Source organism: Tiliqua scincoides, chromosome 12 (assembly GCF_035046505.1).
Source record: "Tiliqua scincoides isolate rTilSci1 chromosome 12, rTilSci1.hap2, whole genome shotgun sequence".
NCBI classification, from domain to species: Eukaryota; Metazoa; Chordata; class Lepidosauria; order Squamata; family Scincidae; genus Tiliqua; species Tiliqua scincoides.
Window position 1 is genome coordinate 13,805,916 of NC_089832.1, and position 25,002 is coordinate 13,830,917.

Below are 25,002 nucleotides of genomic sequence, written 5' to 3' on the forward strand. Positions count from 1 at the left end.
TTTTTGACTTTTTAAGCTCCTATGCTGGAGGGAAAATTATGAACTTGGCACGAAGGTTTTTTTGCACCAGAATTTATAAGGAGTTCTGTTTGAGGTTTCCTCCATTTTTATACTGTCGTAAACAAGCACTCATAAGAATGATACTTGCTTGCTACTGAAATGACTGTTTCAATTGCGCTTTCGTGTGCATGTTTGTTTAGCAGGTTTGCCTCTCCCTGTATCTGGACGAAAGCCTTCAGGGAGATTCCTCAAGCATAGGTGAAAGAAAGTGGAACAGAATGTGCAATTCTGCTCATTTTCAGAAGAGCTCATTTTCAGAGAGGGACACCCTCTGCCATTCCTGCTTCCTGGATTCAAAAAGGAACAGGAAGTGTGGAGGAGAGGGGAGTGCTGACCTACAGAAGTCATCTTCAACCTTTTTCATGCCACAAGCCCAATAAACAAATAAATGAAGTATGAGACTGGGGACCCACAGCCTATCCTGCTGCCCTCCTGGGATGCAATCCACCCATCCCTGCCCACCTCATTTCCCCCTACGTCTTGTGCCTTCACAACAACCCTGTGAGGTAGCAGCCTGAGCAGGGCCAGACTTAGAAACTGTAGGGCAAAACAGCAAGAAGAGGCTATGCAGGATTATATCAAGAATTTAATTTGGACAAGGCAATACCATTACTCAATTGGATCCAAGCCCTCTCTTGCTGTCTTTGAAAGGTTGTTGTGACCCCCCCCCCCAAATGTGGTTTTGTGACCCCACCTGGTTAAAGAACCAGTGCTCCACTGGTTGAAGAACGCTGTCCTACAGCATCTCCAATGCTAGGCCACCATCCCTCTTCCATTCCATTCCCTTCTTCCTTTTTGAATCCAGAGCATAGGAGGAGGACTCACAGAGGCGGTGCTTAGTACACCACCCGTGGAATTTAGCCCAACAAAACACCCTGCAAAGGGAAGGAGGGTTGCAATCTTAGGCACTCAGTCTTGGGGTGGCCCTGAATCCACAGACACAGCTGTGCGTATTCTGGGTGGCTCTTGAATGACATCACTGTGGACTCCCCTTAACCTCCCTCAGTGTTTTTTAAATATTTGTGTCCACTAATTTTGCCCAACACACAACCACTTAGCTCAGCGTGGCAGTTGCTGAACTCCCAAGGATATACAGTGACCTGGAGAGCAGCTCTCTTGCCCCTTCCACCTCAGCCGCCCTCAGATTGATGATTGGCAATCACACTAGTTGTCTTCCTGCCAGCATTTTCCATTAGCCTGCAAAACTGCCTTTTCCTCAGTGTCTGGGATTATGTTTTCAAAACAGCAATAAAGCTTGCTCTTCACCTAGGTAAGTCAACGCTGAGTGTACTTCAGCCAAGAACACAGACAATGCAACAAGCCTGGAAAGAATCTGCTCTCACCGACTCACCTGTCTCTGGCTATATTATCTTGTTGGTAAGATGTTTTTGAGGTTTTTTTTTTCCTTTTCCTTTTGAAATATATCTGCAGACCCAAAGGACTCAAAAAGAACTCACAGAAAAAAAAAATTGTTTTGGGAAAAAGAAAACCCTTCATGCCTCATTTTAATATTAGTAATGTAATTGCTTAGTGCTTTAGAACATTTCATTATATTGTCCCCAGAAGGGTAGCTGAGTTATTCTAAAGCAGCAAGAACATACTGAGCCATGTGGCACTTGCCTAATTTCTTGAAGTATATGCTTTCATGGACTACAGGTTGCAGGACAGACCAGAACTTCCTTGTATGCAAAAAAGTTTCTCCCTGAATTTTAATTCGATGGCCTCAGCAGTGATGGCTAGAAGAGCTCACTTTGCTCCCTAGTTTCTCCCTAGATTCTAGTTCACATGTTCATCCCTTGACAATCCTAGCATCTGACTGCAACATATCTGCTGATTTCAGTGGCACCACTAGGGTTTGTGTTACCTGGTGCAAGAGCTCAGTGTGTCAGCCCCATGACAGACCTCCTTCTGAGACAAACAAGACAATAGGGCAGGAGGTCTGGTCTAGAGCGTAGAGCCTCCATTTGCCTGAAGATAACATCCACAAGGTCGCCAGTTCGAGGCCACCGGCACCGTGCGACCTTGAAGCAGCTGACAAGCTGAGCCAAGTTATTCCATCTGCTCTGAGCGTGGGAGGATGGAGGCCAGAATGTAAACCAGATCAGAAAGAAACATCTGAATGTTGTGGTTCTTGGAAGATAGAACCTTCTTTCAATTGTAAAAATTCCTACGGGGATTTAAATAGCCTGCCTATGTAAACCGCCTTGAATAAAGTCTTGAATAAAGACCAAGAAAGGCGGTATATAAATACCTGTGTTATTATTATTATTATTATTATTATTATTATTATTATTATTATTATTAGTAGTAGTAGTAGTAGTAGTAGTAGTAGTAGTAGTAGTATTGTATTGGCAACCTTCAGTCTCGAAAGACTATGGTATCGCGCTCTGAAAGGTGGTTCTGGAACAGCATCTAGTGTGGCTGAAAAGGCCAATCCGGGACTGACAATCCCTTCCACACTGGAAGCAAGTGCAGTCTGTCCCTGGTCTGTCTCCCTGGCTATGGGCCTTCCTTCTTTGCCTCTTTGCCTCATACTGCTGGCCAAGTGTCTCTTCAAACTGGGAAAGGCCATGCTGCACAGCCTGCCTCCAAGCGGACCGCTCAGAGGCCAGGGTTTCCCACTTGTTGAGGTCCACTCCTAAGGCCTTCAGATCCCTCTTGCAGATGTCCTTGTATCACAGCTGTGGTCTACCTGTAGGGCGCTTTCCTTGCATGAGTTCTCCATAGAGGAGATCCTTTGGGATCCGGCCATCATCCATTCTCACGACATGACCGAGCCAACGCAGGCGTCTCTGTTTCAGCAGTGCATACATGCTAGGGATTCCAGCTCGTTCCAGCACTGTGTTGTTTGGAACTTTGTCCTGCCAGGTGATGCCGAGGATGCATCGGAGGCAGCGCATATGGAAAGCGTTCAGTTTCCTCTCCTGTTGTGAGCGAAGAGTCCATGACTCAGGTGCAGTATGCCTCTGAATATCAGTTGCAGGGGAGCAATGGTGGGAGAGGAGTATAACTTTCTCTCCTGCTTATGACTTCCCAAAGGCAAGAAAGACTTCCCAAAGGTGGGGCGCTATGCGAAACATGAATTAGAGTTCTAGAATTAGCTCTGATGCACAGAAATGAGAGTTGACTTATACTAACACCTCACTGGTTCTCTGCTGAGTCATAACAGCACCTCATTGGCTCTCAGAACAATCAGTCTCATTGATGGCTTTTTAGTTAAGAAAATCCACTTTTGTTACATAAGGCAGTTGTGTTTTCCTTTTCATTATTTGGCCATAAATTTTGATAGAATACAGATATTTCAATGTGGATTCTTTCATTGCATTCTGCATGAAACTCCACATCGTATGATATATAGCATGATGGCATTATTTGAAAATACCAAGATTTCAGTTTTTGGCTAGTAGTAGTGTTTCTCCCCCCCCCCCCGAGTACATCACCCAGTGCGGTCCGCACCCCCCTAGCAACACCACTGGCCGTACTGCTGGCAAGTCTGTGTTACTTTGGAAGTCTTCTCTCTCATATGGACTCTTTATATCATGAGACTGTAAGAAAAGCCCTGCTGGAACAAAAGTCTATCTAGTTCAACTAGTCTAGTAGTATTAGTATTAGTATTAGTATTAGTATTAGTATTATTATACACACAGTCCAAATGCAGTGGCATCACTAGGGTAAGTGTAACCCCCATTAACTTGGTTTTTTTTATATTAATTTTCATTTTAATATAGAACAGAACAGGTCACCCAACAAGGAACCCACAAAAAACCAGTGGCCAAGTTGATGGTAGCCACACAACTGAATAAGAGCTCAAGTATTATATCTGACCCATGGAAATAAGAGCTGCCTCATACTAACACCCTGCTGTGTCATAATAATACTTCATTGGCTCTCAGAATGATCAATCTCATTGATCAGTTTTGAGTTAAAGAAATCTACTTTTTGTTACATAAAGCAGCTGTGTTTTATTTTTTTGGTTATTTGGCTATATCTTTCAATAGAATACAGTTTTTTCAATGTGGTTTGTTCCTTGCATTGTGCAGTAAATTACGCAACAAATGATATATAACATGACGGTATTATTCCTAAATACCAAGATTTCACTTACAAGAGGATATGCCACAAGGCTGGTCTTATAACAAGCTTCATGTACAAGTACACCATGCTTGTCTTATCAAGTATCTTAACCACTCTGCTCCCCTAACCTTGTCCCCTGCTACTCATTCAGATGTGATTCTTCAACATCTCTCATTTTAAATGCATTCAGAAATGCTAGCAGGGCCAAGTATATAAGATTAGACCAGCAGTCCATTGTGCACAATGTTCTGTGCCCTGCCCACAGCTAGCAGAATAAAATCCATCCTACAAAATAAACCCACCTATGTAAATTAGATCAACGGTTCAATCCTAACCAACTTTCCAGTGCCGATGCAGCTATGGCAATGGAGTAAGCACTGCGTTCTGTGGGGGGGAGGGGCAAACAGGGAGGCCTCCTCCCCGAGCCGCACCGTGGCTGTTTCAGTGCTGGAAATTTGGTTAGAATTGGGCTGTAACTCATATAATTTGGACTGTAATCCCATCCCCACTTCCCTAGGATTAGCAGTACAAGCCTAGGGATGTCTACACAGAAGCATGTCCTACTGATTGCAGTGGGACTTATCCCCAGGTAAGTGTATATAGGATTGTAGCCTATATACTGAACGCAGTGGGACTTCTGAGTAGACCGATCTAGGCTTATGCAGTAAACCAGTATCTGCTTTGATCCAACACCAAGATTGGGCTGTTATTCAGGTTGCAAAATTTGGGCTTTTCTCAACATGGAATGTCCTCCTTTGGCATCGGTTGGGGAGGGGGGGGTGGTTTAGCAAAGAATGCACACAACTCTCCAAGCAGCCAATTAACAGAATTTCAACTCTCTCAGCATTTAGAGTCCATTAGAGTCCATCATTGCGCAGCCACCCCGCAGTTGGCAGAAGGAGAGGGAGAAACAACAAAGGCCCTCACATTAGCCTACTGAGAGCAATTTATTGCTTCGTGCTCTCTGCTTCCCTAAGCAGGAGAAAGTTCCAGGGGCTGCGTTTTAACACGGTAGGTTCCCTTGCGTGGAAAGAACCTTGGAAACTTTGACGGGGTTCTTGCAGTAGCTTTTAGTTTCTATGGTTTACATTTTGAGGCGGAGGGTAGCAGGCAGATATACAGTCTTTAAGACTCGGTCTATAAAGAAGCAACAGTTCTCCAAAAGCACACAGCATGTAGTGGCCCTCAACAAGGCTGCTTCCAGTCAACTAACTGCAAAACATTTTTTTCCTTTCACTTGGATACATTCAGACTGCCAAATTGTTCCTTCAGCACCTACCCCAACAGGCTTTCATATACAGATGCCTCCTTGGAGGTTGTTCAGGGCAGCTGTCTCCTTTCAGCTAATTGTACGTAAAGATATAGTCTCTTTGAACTAACCAGAGAGAGAAAGAACACTTACTTGCAGGGCCTGCCAAAATGCGATGAATATGAAGTTATATAAACATCAGAATAAAATCAGTGCTATGTTCTTTGTTGCTGAATTAGAATGAGTGTCACAATTTATTCTAGATAGATTTCACAGACATTTGTGAAGACAATATAATAGTATGATCATCAGTCTTCCCAACAATCAGAACTACATAAGTAATGACAAATCTTCAAGACTTTGTCATTTAAAGCTCAGCAATTCTGCTTCATTTTCTCATAAGCGTCTTCAATGAAAAATATAACTCATGTTGTCTAAGCTGTTGGAAAGAAGCTACCTGGATAAATGAACCTTCTTCACTATGAGCAGGTTGTATGTCTTAACAGAACCACTCCAAAGTCAAATTAAACTCCTCGGTATTACTCTAGGGGGAGCTTAGCAAGTCATTCAACAAATATTTGACTCTTCTGACTATAATAATGTGAAGGCATCCCATTCTTCAAGTGCTGACAACATCATGAGGCAAGCAATACAACCGCGTGGTGCAGGCCCATTGAGATCTATTATTGCACAACCAGAGAATACCGTTTTAAAACAGTCTTGCAAATTGTCATGAAACATGGGAAGTCCTACTACGGGGCCAGCCTGTCAATGAAGTTGACTGAGGTGGTTGCCTCATGCAATGGGTTGTCAAGGGGCATCTGCCCCTCATGCAGCACAGACTGGAAGAGGAAGAGGACGCTCTAGCTCACCACTCTCCTCTCATAAGAACATAAGAACAGCCCCACTGGATCAGGCCATAGGCCCATCTAGTTCAGCTTCCTGTATCTCACAGCGGCCCACCAAATGCCCCAGGGAGCACACCAGATAACAAGAGACCTGCAAGGCTTCCTGGGAATTGTAGTTAAGAACATAAGAACAGCCCCACTGGATCAGGCCAAGGGCCCATCTAGTCCAGCTTCCTGTATCTCACAGCGGCCCACCAAATGCCCCAGGGAGCACACCAGATAACAAGAGACCTGCATCCTGGTGCCCTCCCTTGCATCTGGCATTCTGACATAGCCCATTTCTAAAATCAGGAGGTTGCGCATACACATCATGGCTTGTACCCCGTAATGGATTTTTCCTCCACATGTTCTTTTTCTGTTCCGTTCACCTCTTTCATTTTGAATCCAGGCAGCAGGAGAAATGGAGGGATGGAGATGACAGCTGTCATGCATCTGGGTATAGTTTTTGGCACTCGATGCATCACCTCAAGCACCAGACAGTCTTGGCCCATTTGAACCAACCCTGCTGCTCTGGCCATTCTGGCCCTCTTGTCCACATCAAAGAGTCCCAGTTCTGGTCTCAGACTCATGGAGAAGCTCCCCATGTTGTTCAGCCCAGAAAGCAAGTTTTCACCTGACTTAGAAGCCTTTCTAGGAAGTTAACTCATATTGCAACACCGCAGGCTGACCAGATACAATGGAGGACCGAGTGCCTTCATTGTATAGAAGAGGGAATATTGGCAGGTTCAGCTCAAATGGAAGGGTTTAAAAAGTGGCATCTGCCAATATTCCCTCTTCTATACAATTATTAGAGGCACTCGGTCCTCCATTGTATCTGGTCACCCTGCATGACCTGCTCTGGTCTGTTTCTGTGTCAAAAGTTTATTTGCTGCCCAGAATGGAATCCTTTAAGGGTTCCAGCTTAACCCATTTTAAAATGGCATTGAATGTTAAAGGGTGTAATCAGTACTGACAGGGGAGAGTGACTGCTTGAACTAAATGGACTGTTCCATCTCTATTTAGCTCAGTTCTGTAGCTTAATTATATATGACTATTTTATAAGCCTATTTAAATTCCAAGATCCAAATATACTTAATTAAGCCAGAGGCTTTGGAATAGGACTTTGTAATCAACAAAATGAGAATATATATTGGAAATGGGGGGGGGGGGAGAACCATAAGGTTAAATTGATAGCAGGCTGAGGTAGTTCCTGTGGTTTTCTAAACTTCTCAGTTACAAATGTCTTTACGATTCAATTCGAATCAACAAACAATCTAAACATAGTACAATGGACTGACATTCATGTTTATCACACATTTGCATCCTTAAAAGAGCTCAAGATTGTATATAGATTGTATAACTTACCATTTATGGTAAGTGAGGCAAAAAATAAAATAAAAATAATAATAATAAGACTTCCCCAAACTACCCAGGGAGTTGAAAGGAGATTTGACTAAATACAAGTGGATTTCTCCTATTCTATTCCATATTGTTCAAGGAGTTTACTCACAGCCCAATCCTATCCACACTTTCCTTGGAGTAAGCCCCATTGACTCTAATAGGACTTACTTCTGAGTAGATATGCATAGGATTGGGCAGTCAGCCCTTCATTCCTCCTGAATTCCAGTTTAACCAGGACAATTCCTCAATTTAATTCATAAGAACATAAGAAGAGCCCCGCTGGATCAAGCCAAAGGCCCATCTAGTCCAGCTTCCTGTATCTCACAGTGGCCCACCAAATGCCCCAGGGAGCACACAAGACAACAGACACAACCTGCGTCCTGGTGCCTCCCCTGCATCTGGCAATCAGATGCAATCTGCCTCTAAAACCAAGAGCTTGCACATACCTACTATGACTTGTAACCAGTAATGAACTTTTCTTGCTGGAATTTGTGCAATCCCCTCTTAAAGGCATCCAGCCAAGATGCCATCACTACTTCCTGTGGAAAAGAGTTGCACAAACTAATTACACTCTGGGTAAAGAAATATTTTCTTCTGACTGTCCTAACCCTCCCAACACTCAGCTTTCGTGGATGTCCCCTGGTTCTGGTGTTATGTGAGAGGGAAAAGAGCATCTATCCACTCTGTTCATTCTTTACATGATTTTTTTTTTCATGATTTCCTTCCTTATATGATTTCCTTCCTTACATGATTTTGTATGTCTCAATCATGTCCCCCCTCAGGCGTCTCTTTTCTAGACTGAAGAGGCCCAAAAGCTGTAGCCTTTCCTCACAGGGAATTCCACACTTGGAGTATGCCTGGTTCCTCCAGTTCATTTGCATCACATTGATATATGCTGCAAAAAAAACGCCATGATCAAAATCTTGATGTAATCATAAGGATACATGGAGATTATCTATGTGCGCCTTTTTACTAACAGCCCAATTGTGTTCTCCCCCCTCCCAGGGTGCAGTGACACCAGAATGGCTACTGCTGCATCCTGTGGGGGAGGGCAGTTGCAGAGCTCCTCTGGGTAAGGGGACTTTTGTTCCTTGGATGGGCACTATTAGCGAATTTACTAATGCTGGACAGCATGGATCCACACTGAGGGATAGGGATCAAGAAGGGCGCTAGGATTCAGTGGCTGCCACTGCTGAAAAACCTATCCCCTTCCTTGACCTGATCTATTCTTCACCTGCCCCATTTGCCACCCCGTTCCGCCACCCCATCACATTGCAGCCTTGCTCTGTCCTCCCCCACTGCCACCTCCCCTTCACCGTGTCCCGCCTTCCCCACCATCCTACCTGCCTTGGCAGGTTGCTGGCAAACCACTGATATGCATGGGAAGGCTCCAGTCTTCCTGCCAGCTGCAGTGTGCTTCTCAGTGCACTGCCAGAGTGGTTTTTACAACTGCCATACGGCGGCTACTGCTAGCAGAACACGTGTTCTGCTGATGGCAAGGCCCAGTAGGATTGGGTCATAAATGCACACATATCCTCTTGCAGATTGGTAAAATGCAACCATACATACAATGGTATCCAGATTGGTTTTTGGCAGAGTTTTATGCAAACATCATCCTGAACATCAGTAATGTAGAGAGGAAGGACATGAATGAGCTCAAGAAACTGCAAGTGGCAGCAAATTGTGCGCGCAAAGAGCTTTGCACACAATTGGAGTATACAACAAGGGAACACTGGAGGATTGCTAACAGGTCAGTTCAGTGAGAAGCACAACCAGGTAGTTGGGAACTCGGAACATCTGGGAGAAATGTAGAGAGGGAGGATTTTGGAAGCAACTCTAAAATGCAAGTCTCTTTGCTTCAGATTCAACAATCTGTCCATTGCTGTGGCAGGTTGCTGGGAGCCCTGGCAAAGCTCTGCACTGGTTCTCCTTCAGTCCCCAAGTTCTTCAAGTTTAGGGTGGGTCATGGGTGGCAATAGGCAACTGCTCTTCCCATCTTTCCTATGGGCAAATGACAGGATCTTTAATGGCTGCAGCTTATAGGGGATTTCAGAAGAAAGCCTGTGAGTAAGTGGGGAGGATGGGAGAAGGGTGAGCTTCTGTGCAGTCTCTTACCCATCAGATTTGTGTAGCAGCTCCTCCTTTTCCCTCCCCATGAGCCAACAGAAGCATCCTCTAGAAGTTCTGCGATGATGCAGAGACTCCTTTTTGTAGATGGGGCTGTCAGATACAAGAGTGCTGCAAGCCCAAGATGAGTCTCCACTCCCATTGGTGCTGATAGGTCCAGGGGGTTGCCTGGCTCTGTGGGCCCTTTGATAGGTGTAGGCCCTTCTCCAGCTGTCTGACCTAGCCAGCCCCTAACACTGTCCCTGTTCCATTTATTCAGCTTATCAACTTTCCAGCTTAAAAGATGTAGAGCAGAAAATGCTGAGCATCAAGCTTGCAGTCAGCAAGAATGAATGTGCATGTGTGAGCCAGCACAGAGACGCTCAGGTTGAATCTACTCCCATGAGTACTCAACTTACTTTTGGAAGCATGGTGAATAAATAATGCATACTGAATGAGGAGCCAGCACAATTACGTACAAGATGTCTAATATTTAGAGTGCAGATCTGCATTGCCAAAGAATTTGGACTGTTTTAGTCTTGCCCTGGGATGGCCAAATTCTGCTTCTTGATAGAACAATTCAATAAGCACTTTGACCGCGGCCTCTCACCTTTCCAGAATAGCAAGAAAAGAGTATTAAATAAATACAACCCAACTCTATTGTTGCTTTCTCCCTACAACTGGAATAATTTTTTATCATGGCAAGGCTGCTGGGGCCCTAAAAAATTTGAGCTGGGACCAGATGGCCATTCCTGGCATAGTGCTTGCATTTCCTTGTTATAGTGGTGTGAATTTGACTTTTTATGTCTAGGTAACGTTCAAGAGATTCGTGACTGATGTTACACACTTAATGAACAAAATGGCAAGAGATGGGAATACATCTCATCAATTGCAATTCAATGGCTTGCTTAGGATTTTATGATTGAAACGAAGCTCCTTTACAAAACTGAAAATTATGAATTATGAACTAAGTCAGAAGTACAGAGTCTAAGCAACAGCTGGATTTTCCCCTTTCATCTCCATCACTGAAGGACTGATTCCATCATTCTTAAATTGCATTAAATGGACACCCTCTATGTTCCAGTGTGTGGTTTTCCCAAGAACAAGACGACACCCAATCGCTAAGGAGACTCATTATTGCTCCCCCTTTTCCTTCAGTACATAGCTAGGCAGCTTCTGGTCTGTGGCACGTACAATGTCAAGCATGGCAGAGCCTGAGGATTTGGATGTTGGGAAGAACTTCCTGGAGCTCCTAAGCAACTGCAAAATATTTCTCCCTTCCTATGCTGTACCAAAACATTCACATCTGAAGACAGAATGGTGTCAACCAGGAGCAACATCAGGGGTTGACCAAACAGAGTATTTGCCAGGGAGCCAGGACAACCAGATGACCCATGGACCAGCCTTGATTCAGTTGAGAGCCTAAAGGCGCAATCCTAACCCCTTGTGGCAGTGCTTTCCAGCACTGACATAAGGGCAATGCAGCTTTGAGGTAAGGGAACAAGCATTCCCTTACTTTGAGGAGGCCTCTGTGAGTGACACCCAACAGCAGGATGCAGCACACGTCCCATTGGCACCTCTATGCAACTGGAATAGTACTGACATAAGGGGTTAGGATTGCGCCCTAAGTGGCATGGGCAGTTTGGAACACAATGTGGAGTGATTTGGGGCAGTATCACCGGCTGCTGCCATGTTTAACAACCATGCCTTAGGCTTATCCAATCGCTGCATGACTTGGATGCAGCAATAGGGTGGGCACAATGCATTGAGGCTACCAAAGCTGGCAGAGACCATCATGGCCACACACAGTACTCCAGACTGCTCCCATCGTGATGCCAAGTCACTGGGCGTGGGGTTCTGCATGCATGCCATTTGGAGATCTAGCACAAGGCTTTATCTCATGGCCTTTTGCAATCTGGTATCACATGGTCAGCCCCTTTGTTGTATCTCTGCCAAAGGCCTGCAGTCTAGACTTTGTTGCAGCTTAAAGGACGTCCAGGAAAGTTGCCAGGAGTAGGCAAAGTTGGGCACTGCCAGATCAAGCAGGCCCATCAGGTTGACCTGAACCCTCAGTACTGTTGATAGAAGTAGCACCTAGTGCGCCATCAGGGAACAGACAAGGCCAAAGGAGCAGGCTCTGCCTCATGACCCCCCCCACCCCCAACCTGGCCCCAGCCCCAAGAAACTCTTTCACAGCTGCTACAAACAACTAAAATACAAAAGCACCTATTCACTGCACAACCTGTTGATTACTTTTTAAGAAATAGATACTACAGTATTTATGCACTGATAAATTTCACTTGGGGGAAAAAAACATTGAAGCTGACCCAAAATGAATGAGGCCATCCCCAGTCATTTCAGCAGGGCCAGCACATCTATTCCTACTGGATTCTGACTATCAATGAGAACAAGGATACAGAGGGAACATTCAGCTCAGGGGGACACATGAACAGACAAATAAGCAGTGGGAATGAGCACAACATACGTTTTCAGTAGTTCCAGTAATCACATGCAGCCCATCGTATGTTGACTTGATATACATCCCCTGAGAAAGAACAAGATAAGAAATAATTAATATCCATGGGAGGTTAATAGTATATAAATGAGTTTGGGCAGTGCAACAAGGAAAGAAAGTTGCTTGCACGAGGTTGGCAAAAAATGCTTATTTGGGCTTTAAAAGTCACAAAGCAACACCTTGATCATGATCAGTGGATGCTGGGTGAGAGATTTGGAGGTTATGCGGAATTCTTCACCAGGCTCAATGGTCAGGAATGTTTTGGGAGTGAAAAAATAGAGGTTTCTGAGTAGAGAGGTGTACAGGTATGGTTGCCATTGGGTCCATCAACCCATGTGAGTACAACTCAGAGCTGGCCCTCTACTGAGGCTAGGTAAAGGGGCTGTCTTGAGTGATGAACTGGCAACAGATTTGGGCTGGGTACCCCACGTTGCCTGATAAACATTTTCATTTTTTTTAATTCGATACATGACACATGGCACACACGCACATATTTGTATGTGGCACAGGGTGTCTACCAAAAGAGCATGACCTGGGCCAATACTGTGACTTAAAAGCAGGACTGATGGCAAGAGGTCTCAGATCCAAGAGGAAGGTCACACTCTCAATAGTTAGTGCTCCCCCCCCCCACTCACACACACTCTATCAGGCTGTCTTAGATGGAGCTGGACCTGCTGCTTGGAAAATTCTAAGGGCAATCACATCTCGCTCACACAGCAAGTTTGATTTTGTGGACAAAAGTCACTTGGATCGGGGACAAGCCATGAAGAGTAATCACATCACACAAGAGGGTTCCTCGAGGTGCTCACACCACAACATATATCCCATATGGGAGAAAAAACTCTAATAAGCTGGGCCACTGGACCCTCTTGCTTTTTATCCCTCACTTGTCTGTCTGTCTTGCTGCCACTGAATTGGTTCATTTCACCTGCTGGTGCTTCGTTCCTTTCATTCCTCTGGCTTTTCTCTTTTCCCATTTCTTTCCCGATACCCCAAAATTTTTCAGCCCCAGGTCGCCATAGGTAACCCATATAATTTCCCTACATCCTTTCTTCCCCTTCTCACTTGGGCCATTATGTGCCCTTTTCCCTTCTGATTTCCCGATTTCCTTGTCTTCACCTTTCCTTCTCTCCGTCTATAGCAATCACTTATATTTAGGTTCTAGTGGCAAGAAACATTGAACTGCTTTGTTTTGATTCCCTTTCCTTATCATTATCCCCACAATAAAGACTGGTTTGTTGAAAGGTCTGCTTATTGCACTTTCCACTCTCACCTCTGTCTTCATTCTCTGCCAAGCCACTGCACTGCGCCATGAGACAGGGTCTCAGCATATGATAAAATCCCCCTGTGTGCATCTGGCAATGCATGTTTACAAAGAACCTAATTACAGCCATGTGCAACCCACGCCTGCCTGCTGATTCCATCAGACACCTACACAGTCACCTGATCCTGTGCTGGTCACCACAGTCCTCTGCTTCCCTGAAATCCCCCCAAAAAAGGTAAAGACTGGGGAGCAGAACATAAAGTTCATGGAGGACATGAGAGTGGTGGAAGATGCTCTAGCTCAGCCTCAATTTTCTTCCTCACATTCCCTCTTCTGTTCCCCAGGGTCCACCTTCAGAAAATCCTACAGGGAACAGGAGGACTGCAGCCTTACAGCCCAATGCTTCCTTTGTTCCCTGCTGGTACATTTATGCCAAAAAGATGTGCGCTGTATCCAGCTGGGGGGATTGGAAGGCTTTGGAAGGGAATGGGGATTTAAATCCTCTTATCCCTCAGTAAGCCAATGGGGTGGGGATGCTGCTGCCAGAGGTGATAATAATAATAATAATAATAATAATAATAATAATAATAATAATAATAATAATAATAATAATAAACAACTTTATTTATATCCTGCCCTTCTCCCCGAAAGGGACCCAGGGTGTCTTACAACATATTAAAAACAGATTAAAAACATAATTTAACCGCAAATAAAAATATATTAGAACACATTAACAGATACCCATAAAAACAGTAGTCAGATAAAAAGTCAGATAAAAAGAGCAAAACGCAGCAAATCGTAGAGGAATCAGGCCTGTAAAAATGCTAAAAGATATAGAAAAGATGTTAAAAAAGGCCATGAACTCAGAAGGCTTGTTTAAACAAAAAGGTCTTCAGGCCTCGCCGAAAAGTCTCAAGAGAGGAAGCCATTCTCAAATCAAGGGGAAGGGAGTTCCATAATGTTGGTGCCACTATTGAGAAGGCCCTATTTCTCCACCAGATCCATCCTCACCTGCAGACTTTCTCCCCCTCTCCTCCCAGTGTCACCTCTTCCCTACTGTCCCTCAACCTCTCCCACCTCCCCACACATCTTACCTGCCTAGGCGGCACTCCTCCGACAGGTGTGGGAAGGCTCTGGCCTTTCCACTGGCACTCCAGCAGTGCACGACTTCACGTGCTGCCAGAGTGCCTTTTGCAGCAGCCAAAAAGGAGGAAGCGCAGGCAGAATGCTAGTTCCGTCAGCACTACAAACCTTTTGGGCTGTTAATATATGTGAGCTACATACTGTCTCTCAGGCAAGCTTTGGGAAAGATGATGGCCAGAACTTTACACATGTCCCCTACGCATATTTCTCAATTTGTTTCCTCATGAGCCAAATGCTTCTTGGTTAGTCCTTTGGAAAATGCTTTCAGAAGCAGCACCTGAACTCCTGCCAATAACACCGCTTCTGCCACAGGAGAAGTCCTGGAGCTCCACTCTCCCTACTCTCACTTAAGTATGCCCACTGCTTCATGAAATTTGCATAAGGGCTTATTATACCTGCCACTCAGCTCCAACACACAGCACAGACTGTTTGCAAGCACACAGCAAGCACTGTCGGTACTGAGAACTGTGCTCCTGTTGTGACTTCTTGCAGCTGTTTCGGGGCTGGGTTTTTGCTGGTGTTTTACTTTTTTTTGATATTCATTTTAATTAACTGTTGCGATTTCCCGTTAAAAGAAGCATAATTTTAAAAATTAAAAAGGCACTATCAGCTGAACCAGAGTTCTTATGAGATTTGTTAGCAGGTCTTCATCAAAGTAATGGATTTTTATCACACACTGCTAATAAAGTCACCATTACTATAGTAGGGTTGGTGTCTCACCAGTTGTGAACATAAGAACATAAGAAGAGCCCCACTGGATCAGACCAAAGGCCCATCTAGTCCTGCTTCCTGTATCTCACAGTGGCCCATCAAATGCACACTAGGGAGCACACAAGACAAGCAGGCACAACCTGCGTCCTGATGCTCTCCCCTACATCTGGCACTCTGAGCTGGCCTACCTCTAAAACCAGGAGCTTGCACATACCTACCATGAACTGCAATCCATGATGAACTTTACCACCAGAAATTTGTCCAATCCTCTCTTATCTAGGCAAGATGCCATCACTACTTCCTATGGCAAGGAGTTCCACAGACTAATTCCGATGCTGGGTAAAGAAATATATTCTTTTGTCTGTCCTAACTCTTCCGACACTGCATTTTAGTGGCTGTCCCCTGGTTCTGGTGTTATGTGAGAGGGAAAAGAGTGTCTCTCCATCCACTCTATCCATCCCCTGCATAATTTTGTATGTCTCAATCATGTCCCCACTCTGGTGCCTCTTTTCTAGACTGAAGAGCCCCAAATGCTACAGCCTTTCCTCAAAAGGGAGGTGCCCCAGCCCAGTAATCATTTTGTTTGCTCTCCTCTGCACCTTTTCCATTTCCACTATCTAGTGACAGTGAACTGTCACTATGCTTGTTACTATACTATACAGACTTTCCTGGAAGTAGGTTCAATTGAACTACATAGGACTTACTTCTGAGTAGGCATGTACCAGATTGAACTGTAGGCTGCTTTCATTCCCTACCATCTGACACTCTTGGTTTCAGTTATTTTCTTCTAAAGTGCCGCAAGTGTCTATGTATGTTGTTTCTGAGGCTACGGGTTGGCCACTTGCCCTAAGAGCATCAGCAAACAAAAGGTTAGGATGGGAACACAATGATATTGGGCTGCAACACAATCCTCTGTCAGGGAAATCTGAAGGGAAAAGGACAACCTGTTCCTTTTCAGGAAAGAGCGGAGAGCTGAAATGCGATTCTGCCCTAAAAATGTTCCACCCGCTACCTCCTCAAACAGAAAGCTAACAAGCTCTCGTTTGATGTTTCCAGTCATTATCTTCGCATGTGAAGAAAGAGACTTTGGAAGAAAATAAACAGTACTTCAAAACACAAATGTGAATAAGATTAAACAACAAACAGCGTTTTTATCACCATAACCTACTTCTGTCATCTTCTCTACTGTATAGTAAAGAGCACCTCATTACAAAAGCGCTGAAGATTTATGTGCTGTTTCTATTCAGTTTGCCTTTCCCCCCCCTCCATGCGTAGGGATGCATCTCTGTATCTAGACGATAGCTCATTTCAGCTACATTTTTAGCTAAGGAGTAGTGTCCTAGGACACCTCTTTGAAACCTGCATTTAAAAATGGACAGCAAACAAGCAGAAGTGTCATCGAGGTCCTAGCCAGCCTTCCTTCCTCACTAGGTAGAGCTGCTGTACACCCATATGGAACTTCAAAAAACATGCCCCCCCCCCACAAATGAATGGTAAATCAGGGGAATATCCCATTATGGAAACTTCTAGAACACTGTCACCAAGCCCTAGGGTCTAATGAATATTTTAGCATCTATGAATTGCCAGTTTCAGAAACATAAGCTGAATAAAAAGCTGTATTATGACGTTCAGAAGCTTTCACCAGAAGTTCAGAGCCCATTCTCCTTTAAATAAATCGTGACTTCCACATGCGACATCTAACTCTCTTTAAGCACCCTGACTTGCTCACAGTAGCTAAAAAGGATGGTTCCCCCCTTTCTTTCTGAAGCAGTCAAAATAGGTGGATTGTGCCCTTTAATCTTTAGTCTGCACTCAGCAAGAGGCAAGGCAGCAAGGCCCCCTGTCATTGCCTTTGCTGGAGCCAACCGTCATTTGACTCCCTCCCTCCCCTGACAGTCCATTGCACCTGGAATTGTTATATACATTCATTAAGTAGCAATATGAACATTTTAAAACCTGCTTTCAATTATTTCCTCTTCTCATCAGAGGTAGCCCAAGCCTCTGATGAGTGCCTGCGGTAGAACCCCAAATGCCTCCCCTGCCGCATGCTCACTGACTTCTTCTCCCTTCCCCCCACCACCACTGGCTTCCACCTCTGATTTCCCCTGCAAATGGCTTTGGAGCAGCACATGAAAAGGGCAGGTCAGTTCTCCTCAGCACACTTTCTGGAAAGGAGGAGGTTAAAACAGAAGAGAAAGATGTGTGCAGGATAAGAGAGTGGTAGGAGACTCTCTAGGCCTGTTTTTTCAAAATGTGCTCTTAAGAGCCCTGGTGCTCTCTGAGACCCCTTGAGGGATTCTACAAGCACACCATAAGTGCCCATCTGTCCCCAGCCCTGTTTGCTCATCTAACTCTCCCACCATCTAACTCCCCGTTCATGGCTCTCTTTCCTCATTCCCCTCTTGTTCTGGCTTTTCACCAGGATTCAGCTTTGGGCTTGGTGCCGTGCCACTCTGCACATGTACCAGTGCTCTGCGACTCCCTGAGGCTCTGCATTTGCAGCAGTGGGGCTCCCTGAGACTCTTTTTAGGAGTGTAAAAGGCTCTGGAGACAGAAAACTTTGAGAACTGCTGCTATAGACCATCTCTTTCCACTTCCTTTTCCACTCCATACCTCTCTTCCTTTTTTCAGCCTAGTGAAAGTGGGAGGAAAAGCAGTGGAGGGATAAAGGTGCCCCTGTCTCCATGCACTGCCAATCCACCTTTTGAGGCTACTGCCTCCATCTAATTTGCAGAATGCTCCCCTTTCCTTCCATCTTCCTTGAGTGGTATGGCAAACAACCAGAACAGGACAGTCAGAAATAAAGAATAAAAAAGTAATCAGAAACAACCTTCATGAAAACAGGGAACTTCAGATCATTCTGTACAAGGCTATAGAATAATTACATTGAACCTCTGATGCCCTCCCCACATCTGTGCCTTGATTCTTGATATGCAGTCTGCTTTGCCTTCTCTCATGTAGTCAACAGTGCCACGTGGTTGGTTCGCAACCTTCAGTCTCGAAACACTATGGTATAAGCCTACAGCACCCGGTATTCCCAAGCGGTCTCCCATCCAAGTACTAACAGGGCCTGACCCTGCTTAGCTTCCGAGATCAGACGAGATCAGGCACATGCAGGGTAACGTGCCCAAATAGTAATCTGCTTTAACTTTCTGTCGGGCTCACTGTTGGAGAGACCCTCCAAGGACCAGTTTATCCTTCATGGTAAGGAGACACTGACACTTAAGAAAATGTATTGTTTCTGCAAGACAGCCTATGTCATGAGGACACTGCTTGAGGGACCATTCTACATTATGTTCAATCACACAGGAAGCTCTGAGTTGAACAAATTGCCCATGCAGGGCAGAAACAGAAGCTGCTGCAGGTAGCCTTTGATCACACCAGGGGAGGGAGGGGGTGGTTCTCATCATTATGAGAGCCCTGTGTAGGTTTGGTTTATGGCAGCTGTCAGTTCATTCCTTTCTCTCTCCTTTATACATTACTGATTGCCCACATGCATTGATAAAACAGCTGTCCAGATTTGACCACACAGATGATGGCATCAAGCTTCTTTTTATGTGCATGCTTTCCTTATGAATGTGTGCACTTGATACAGCTAAGGATGCTGGCAAAATGCCTTTATTTAGAGCTTGGAGCCTAGATTGGGGCAGGCGTCTTCTTCAAGGAAGGGGTGAGCATAATGAGCTGCCAAATCTCCTGCATCTTGGATGAAAATCCAAAATCCAGTTTACCAAAAGAAATCACCACAACAGAGAGGTCCCTGAAACTTTCAGTCAATTTCGCTCACTTTCAATTGACCCATTTTTTTTTTGTCTGTCATTGCCTGGAAAAATCTCACAACCCAATCAAGGGTGTTGGACCAAGCAAAACAAAAACAGTATTGTACTCCATTCAATGCTCAAACATGAAAAAGAGTATATACAATGTCCTTCCAGAATTAGCTTGTGATAGAAAAGTTAGCATGTGATAGAAAGAGCAAAAGCATGCTCTTCTATCTATCTGCTCCTTATGGGGAATACAGCCAGGAACTCGTGTTGGTGCAACATAAAGAATACAAAAAGAGAAACAGGGCAGAATGTGAGGATGTGGAGCTTTTCACTGAACCAGGGAGTGGGGCTGAAAAGCTTCCATATTCCCATTCTTAAACACTGGCCAAGACTGCACTTTCTTGTTAGAAATATCAAGAAATTACCATGAATATACACCCACCAGATCTTAGTTTTGATTGTCCACTTAGGATTGCTAAATCACAACACTGCAGTGATGGGAGAAGACACCACTATAGGTGTGGTCATTCTATCCAACTCTTAAGTAGACCTACCAAAACCAAATGCCTCCTTGGTTCCCTAGCCTGCAGTCTCCAAGTTTTTTACTCAGGTCTCCATTGCTTTCAACTGTGCTTCTGTAAGGACCAGGAATAATACTCCACTGCTTGTTCTGCTTCATACTCCCTGCCCCTTAAGTTCTCAGCCTTCTGGAACCTCCTTTTAGCCAACCCATCGGTCACCCTCCCACAGGGCTCATGCATGATTTCACAGCCAAATCACATAACAAATCACAGCCAAATGCACAACTAACTCTTCTCACAGAAGCTACTCTGTGAACATTTTCTTATGGTCAGCTTTATTCTCTGAGCAGTCGGAATGTTGGTGGACATCCCATATCATCACAATGCCAATAGATGTCAGAAGCTTTGCTGCCACAGGTACAACACACTGCATATGAAGAAGGAGATTAAATTAGAAATTCCCAAATATTATGTTTGGTTTTCTTTTTTAGGAGTGTTCAGAGATTCAATTCCCACTAGTCTTCTTGACAACCATTCCAGTAATTAATACAGTAGAAATCTACATACTTTCTAATTTATTTTTCCCATCCATCATAATCAATCCAAAAATACATGGCATTTGCATAATGCTTTTTGAGTGTGCAAAACATCTGTTTTATCTTGATGTTGTCCTAACTACCAGGCAAAGGAAGTATTCTTATCTCCATTTTGAAGAAATGGTGCTGAAACATACATATTATTCCCAAAATGGGGAATAATGAGAAAAATTGATGGGGAGAGAGTGGTTTGCCTAAGGCCACCTCCTGAGTTCATGGCAGATGGGAAAGTCCTGATTCTCAAGTCCCTGATTCTCAGCTCAATCAGGAGGCTACACCAACACCTCCTGTTTCTATGTTGCTAACACCTGTGTGAGTCATATACTGTGGTCAGATTTATGGTGACCCAGAAGTGCCACAGAACTATGGTTCTCCATCAATATGCCCCACGCATTATGTTCTGCCCATTGGGTCACTCACACTGTGCAGTCAGATAGGGCACTTCCTTAGGAAAGTTGCTCCAATGGGTTGGTAGTAGAGGTTTGAAAATGGTGTTATTTGCTTTACTCAGAAGTAAGCCCATTGTGTTCAGTAAGACTTATGCTGTAATCCTATTTTACTTGCCAAAAACAAACACCTCTAGTTGGTAGAGTTTACAACCTACTAGAGGTAGATGCTATTCAGGAAATTGAAAGTAGTACTTAAGAGCCATTGTTATTCAATAATGCACTCCCTCTTCAGAGCAGACTGTAACAGTCTCTTAGCAAAACTCAAAGGCACTGAATAGTTTTGAGATGAAATAGGGAGACTTTTTTGAGGGGAGTGTAGGGGGAGAAATTATTCCTTGTCAAGATTTAACAGGAGAATGACATGTCACTGTTTGGTAGGGTGCAGCAGTGGGTGTCAATTTTTTTTTCTTTTTTAAATTTTACCCTTTATGCCACACCTCTGTTGACTGTGGGGGCAGCACTCATGATGATGTATTGTTGTTCTGAGGGGGATCCTGGGGGGGGGGAACTGGCAATAAGCAGAGGAGGTGTTAGAGACTGGACAGGTTGGGCACAAAAGGCCCACACCCATCAGCGAGCCTACCTGGCCAGGTCAACCCCTGAACCCTCAGGACCAGCAGCTGTAGTACAGCCCAATGCCCCACCAAAGGGGCCCCAAGGTGAACCCAATGTTGGGCTTTGCCCCAGCAACTTGGTGCTGTGCAGCCACTAGCTTATGACACGTCTTAGAGTTTCCAAGGTCTCCCCCAAGAATCTGTTGAGACTGGACCCCCATTTTTGCCACCTAACGAAATGGTGGCTCCATCGTATGATGAAGAACAGGAAAGGCATTTGGAATATGAGAGAAAAACAATGAAGAACATGGGATCTCTGTGGTGCTTCAGATATCTGCTTGGCCAGAGATAATAGTGGGACAAAAGAAAGGCATACACCGCAGGAAATGATGCCTCTTTCCCACCCTCTTCAGTTCTCTTAGCCAAACAAAGGTCTGCCTACAGCCTAATCCTTTTCCTCAGCTGTTACTTACCAATCCTTCGCTTGGCATGATACTGGTAAGATGAACAACTTCAAGGTGAGCTGACTGGGATACTAGAGAGTCAGATGAGAGAGAGATGATGTGGTCACAGATTCCAGAGAGTGTTTTACACTGTGGGAGGGGAGATGGGAGAAAAAAAGAAAGAGAGAAGTCACCGCAAGTGGTTGAGTGGAGACACTAGATTAATATTAAACCAGCATTTATTGGTGGCACTTCATTCATTCTTTATTCATTCATTCAAAATAGCCTGCATGAAGTATAACCTCATGGTATAAAACCTGCATGGTATAAAAAGTGGAGGGAGCCGGGCCCTATTTATAGGACATGACCATGGTGAGTGAATGTGCATGAGAGGAGGATATTTACGAGCACTCATTTCCATGTCTGCATGGACCCCTTTTGCATAACTCTTAGGGATCTATGCGATCAAGTCCTTGATAAGGAGAAAATGCCTCCTGTTCATGTACAACATATACTTGTACAGCCTTAGACTCCATGAAGAGTTCCGTTGTGTGGGAAGAGGGGATTGCCACTCTTCCCCACTCCTACCCACTCCTCCACATGCACCACAGTTATGGCAGTTGAAAAGGGCTAAAATCTTGAAACAAAACATTATGTTGGTGGCACTGCACATAACAGCACAATCCTATGCATGTCTACTTGACATTAATATGTCCCATTGCATTCAGCTGTGTTTACTCCAAGGAAAATTTGTACAGAATTGCTGCCTTAGACTGCCCAAGATTACCTGCCCAAGATAGAGGGCCCAATCCTATCCAATTTTCCAGTGCTGATGCAGCCACAATGCATGGGATCCAATGCAGCTCCAAGGTAAAGGAACTAACATTCCCTTACCTTGAGGAGATCTTTGTGACTGCCCCACCACTGCAAGATGTCATGCATGCCAGGGCTGCTTCGGCCCTGGAAAGTTGGATAGGATAGGACCCTAAGCTATTCTTCTAATCTTCCAGATACAGAACAGCCAGACGGTATTTCAAAAGGGGCTTAAGCACTGTTGAGCGGAGCCGACTCTGTTAATGTGATAAAATGGCTCCAGTTTCACATGGCTGACTCGTAATCAGTTTGTTAAGCCAGAGTGATGCCCTCAGCTCCCGAGAGCACCAAGTGTCATTAACAGAGCGCTCTTGCACAAGACGACAAAAATCCGGCAACATGGTGTTTCAACAACAGCGTCTACTCACTGAGAAACTGCACAGCAAAAGGAGAGTATGCTTTACTACAGCAGCTTCTCAAATGAAATGCTCACTCACATTCAGCTAGGAACATTTCATGCTCCACTTTCCTTCACTGGAGATTATGAAAGGTTAAAAACTGAATCTACAGTCACAGAAACCTCTTTCTGTGGACTACGACCATTAGCACAAATTGCTTTGCGTTAAGTGGCTTGTTTAGGAATCTCTTCTAATCGAAAAGTGTGGTTCCACATCTGGAATACTTGTTCCAGTCATCACATCTGAAAAGGGGTATTGCAGAGCTAGGAAAGATGCTACAAACCAAATAATCTGAGGTTTGGATCACCTTCCCTACAAGAAAGGCTATAACGAAAGGAACTTTTTAGTGTAGGAAGAAAGCCGTGATGGAGGCTTGTAAAATTGTGCATGACAAGGAGAAAGAGGCATATTTCTCCCACACCCACTAAGTTAGAACCAGGGGTCATCCTATGAATATGGTTGGTGGAAGAGATTCAGGCTGAATAAACAGAAGGACTTTTTCAAACAGTATATAATTACTCTATGGAACTTAGTCCCACAAGATGCGGTGATGGCTACTACCTTAGAAGGCTTTAAAAGGAGATTAGACACATTTATGGAGAACAAATCTGTCAAAGGCTACTTGAGATTGGGGCTGTATTCCACCTACTGGTTCAGAAGTAGAATGTCACTGAATGCCAGTTGCTGGAGTGGGGGTGCAAACAGCTGCTGCCTTCAGACTCAGCTTTGGGGCACTGATGTTCAGTGATGATGTCATTGTCAAGCACAGGATTGGATCCCACATAGCTTGGCCAACTGCTGCAGTTCCCATTCCCCCAGTGGTTTCTGGAGGTTGCTGTACCTGCGTCAGATTTGATTCCACTTCTATTTTTGTCCTGTGTAGACGTGCTGGACTTGTGAGCCCCCACTCGCTCTGGGGAACATGATGGTTCCAAGAAGTATCTTGGAACCCACACTGCTGCAACTAATATCTAATTAAAGCTGTTATAGCAGATTTTCTTGTTGCTGTCACCAGGCATTTTTCACTGGGAAGGGAAAGGAACAGCAATGGGGAGATCTGGCACAAGCTGATTTTTAGCTAAGCCTGAGCTTCAGAACAGTTTGAATTTGGATAATATTAGCATGAAAGGCCCAAAATTCATACTCCAAACTCCCCAATTACAAAATGCATATACAATTGGTCATCTACGATGCTTGAAAAATATATGTGGACCACAAGAATGCCCGGTTTGCAGCACAATCCTAGGTAATTTCTATTCAGGAGTTTCATTGTGTTCAATGGGACTTACTCCCAGGAAAGTGTGTATAGGATTGTAGCCTTAATTTAATAAAATAGATGCACCAGTGTACTTTGGATCATATTTTATAGTGTAGTTAGGCTGCTGGTTAATTGAGTCCAAGAGAAAGGCACCCATTTTAAAAAGAAACTCATTATCAATGGCCACTTTCAGAAAAATTACATCCTATTTGTCATTGATGAAATTCTAAGCATGATGAACTGCTAAAAACTACTGTTAGAATTATCTATCAAGAAATGCAATTTCACTCTGAATTACTGACACATAAGACTTTAGTAATTAGCATGATGCATCAATACATTTTTTTTAACAAAAAAATCAGTCTATAAATAGCTAAATGGTTACAGCAGCTCCTCTGGAGCCACTTGGCAGGCAGTATTGATTTATAGCCCATCTTGAGTTTTAGTAAAATGACATTTACTATAGAAAAGGACAGCTTAGTGAACACAGTGCAGGCTGTAAAGTTAATTGTGCACTATAAACATCATGACTACAAGAAGTAAAAGTTAAAATTAGGTGGCAGTTCATAAAGAATATTTCAGAAAACATTTCAGCTCGCTAAATTTAAAGAGTTACAGAGAACATTCCTTCTGGGTTCGGGGCTCTCATATTTGAAAGACTATCTCTTCCCACATGGATCTGTCCATTGGCTTTGTTCATCATCCAACAGCCCTATTCTCTGCAGGATGGGGC

General features: G+C 44.3%; 1 protein-coding gene and 1 pseudogene across 1 annotated transcript in view; both read right to left on the reverse strand.

Moving 5' to 3' along the window:
• The window catches only part of LOC136663086 (connector enhancer of kinase suppressor of ras 2-like), a 319,906-nt gene that overhangs the window by 137,579 nt on the left and 157,325 nt on the right, over positions 1–25,002 (reverse strand). Inside the window, exons 6-7 of the mRNA XM_066640022.1 lie at positions 21,771–21,890; positions 12,263–12,322 (exon numbers count right to left, since the gene is read on the reverse strand). Coding sequence (XP_066496119.1) covers positions 12,263–12,322; positions 21,771–21,890 — 180 coding nt within the window. The remainder of the gene's footprint in view (positions 1–12,262; positions 12,323–21,770; positions 21,891–25,002) is intronic.
• LOC136663410 (5S ribosomal RNA) lies at positions 18,427–18,545 on the reverse strand (annotated as a pseudogene).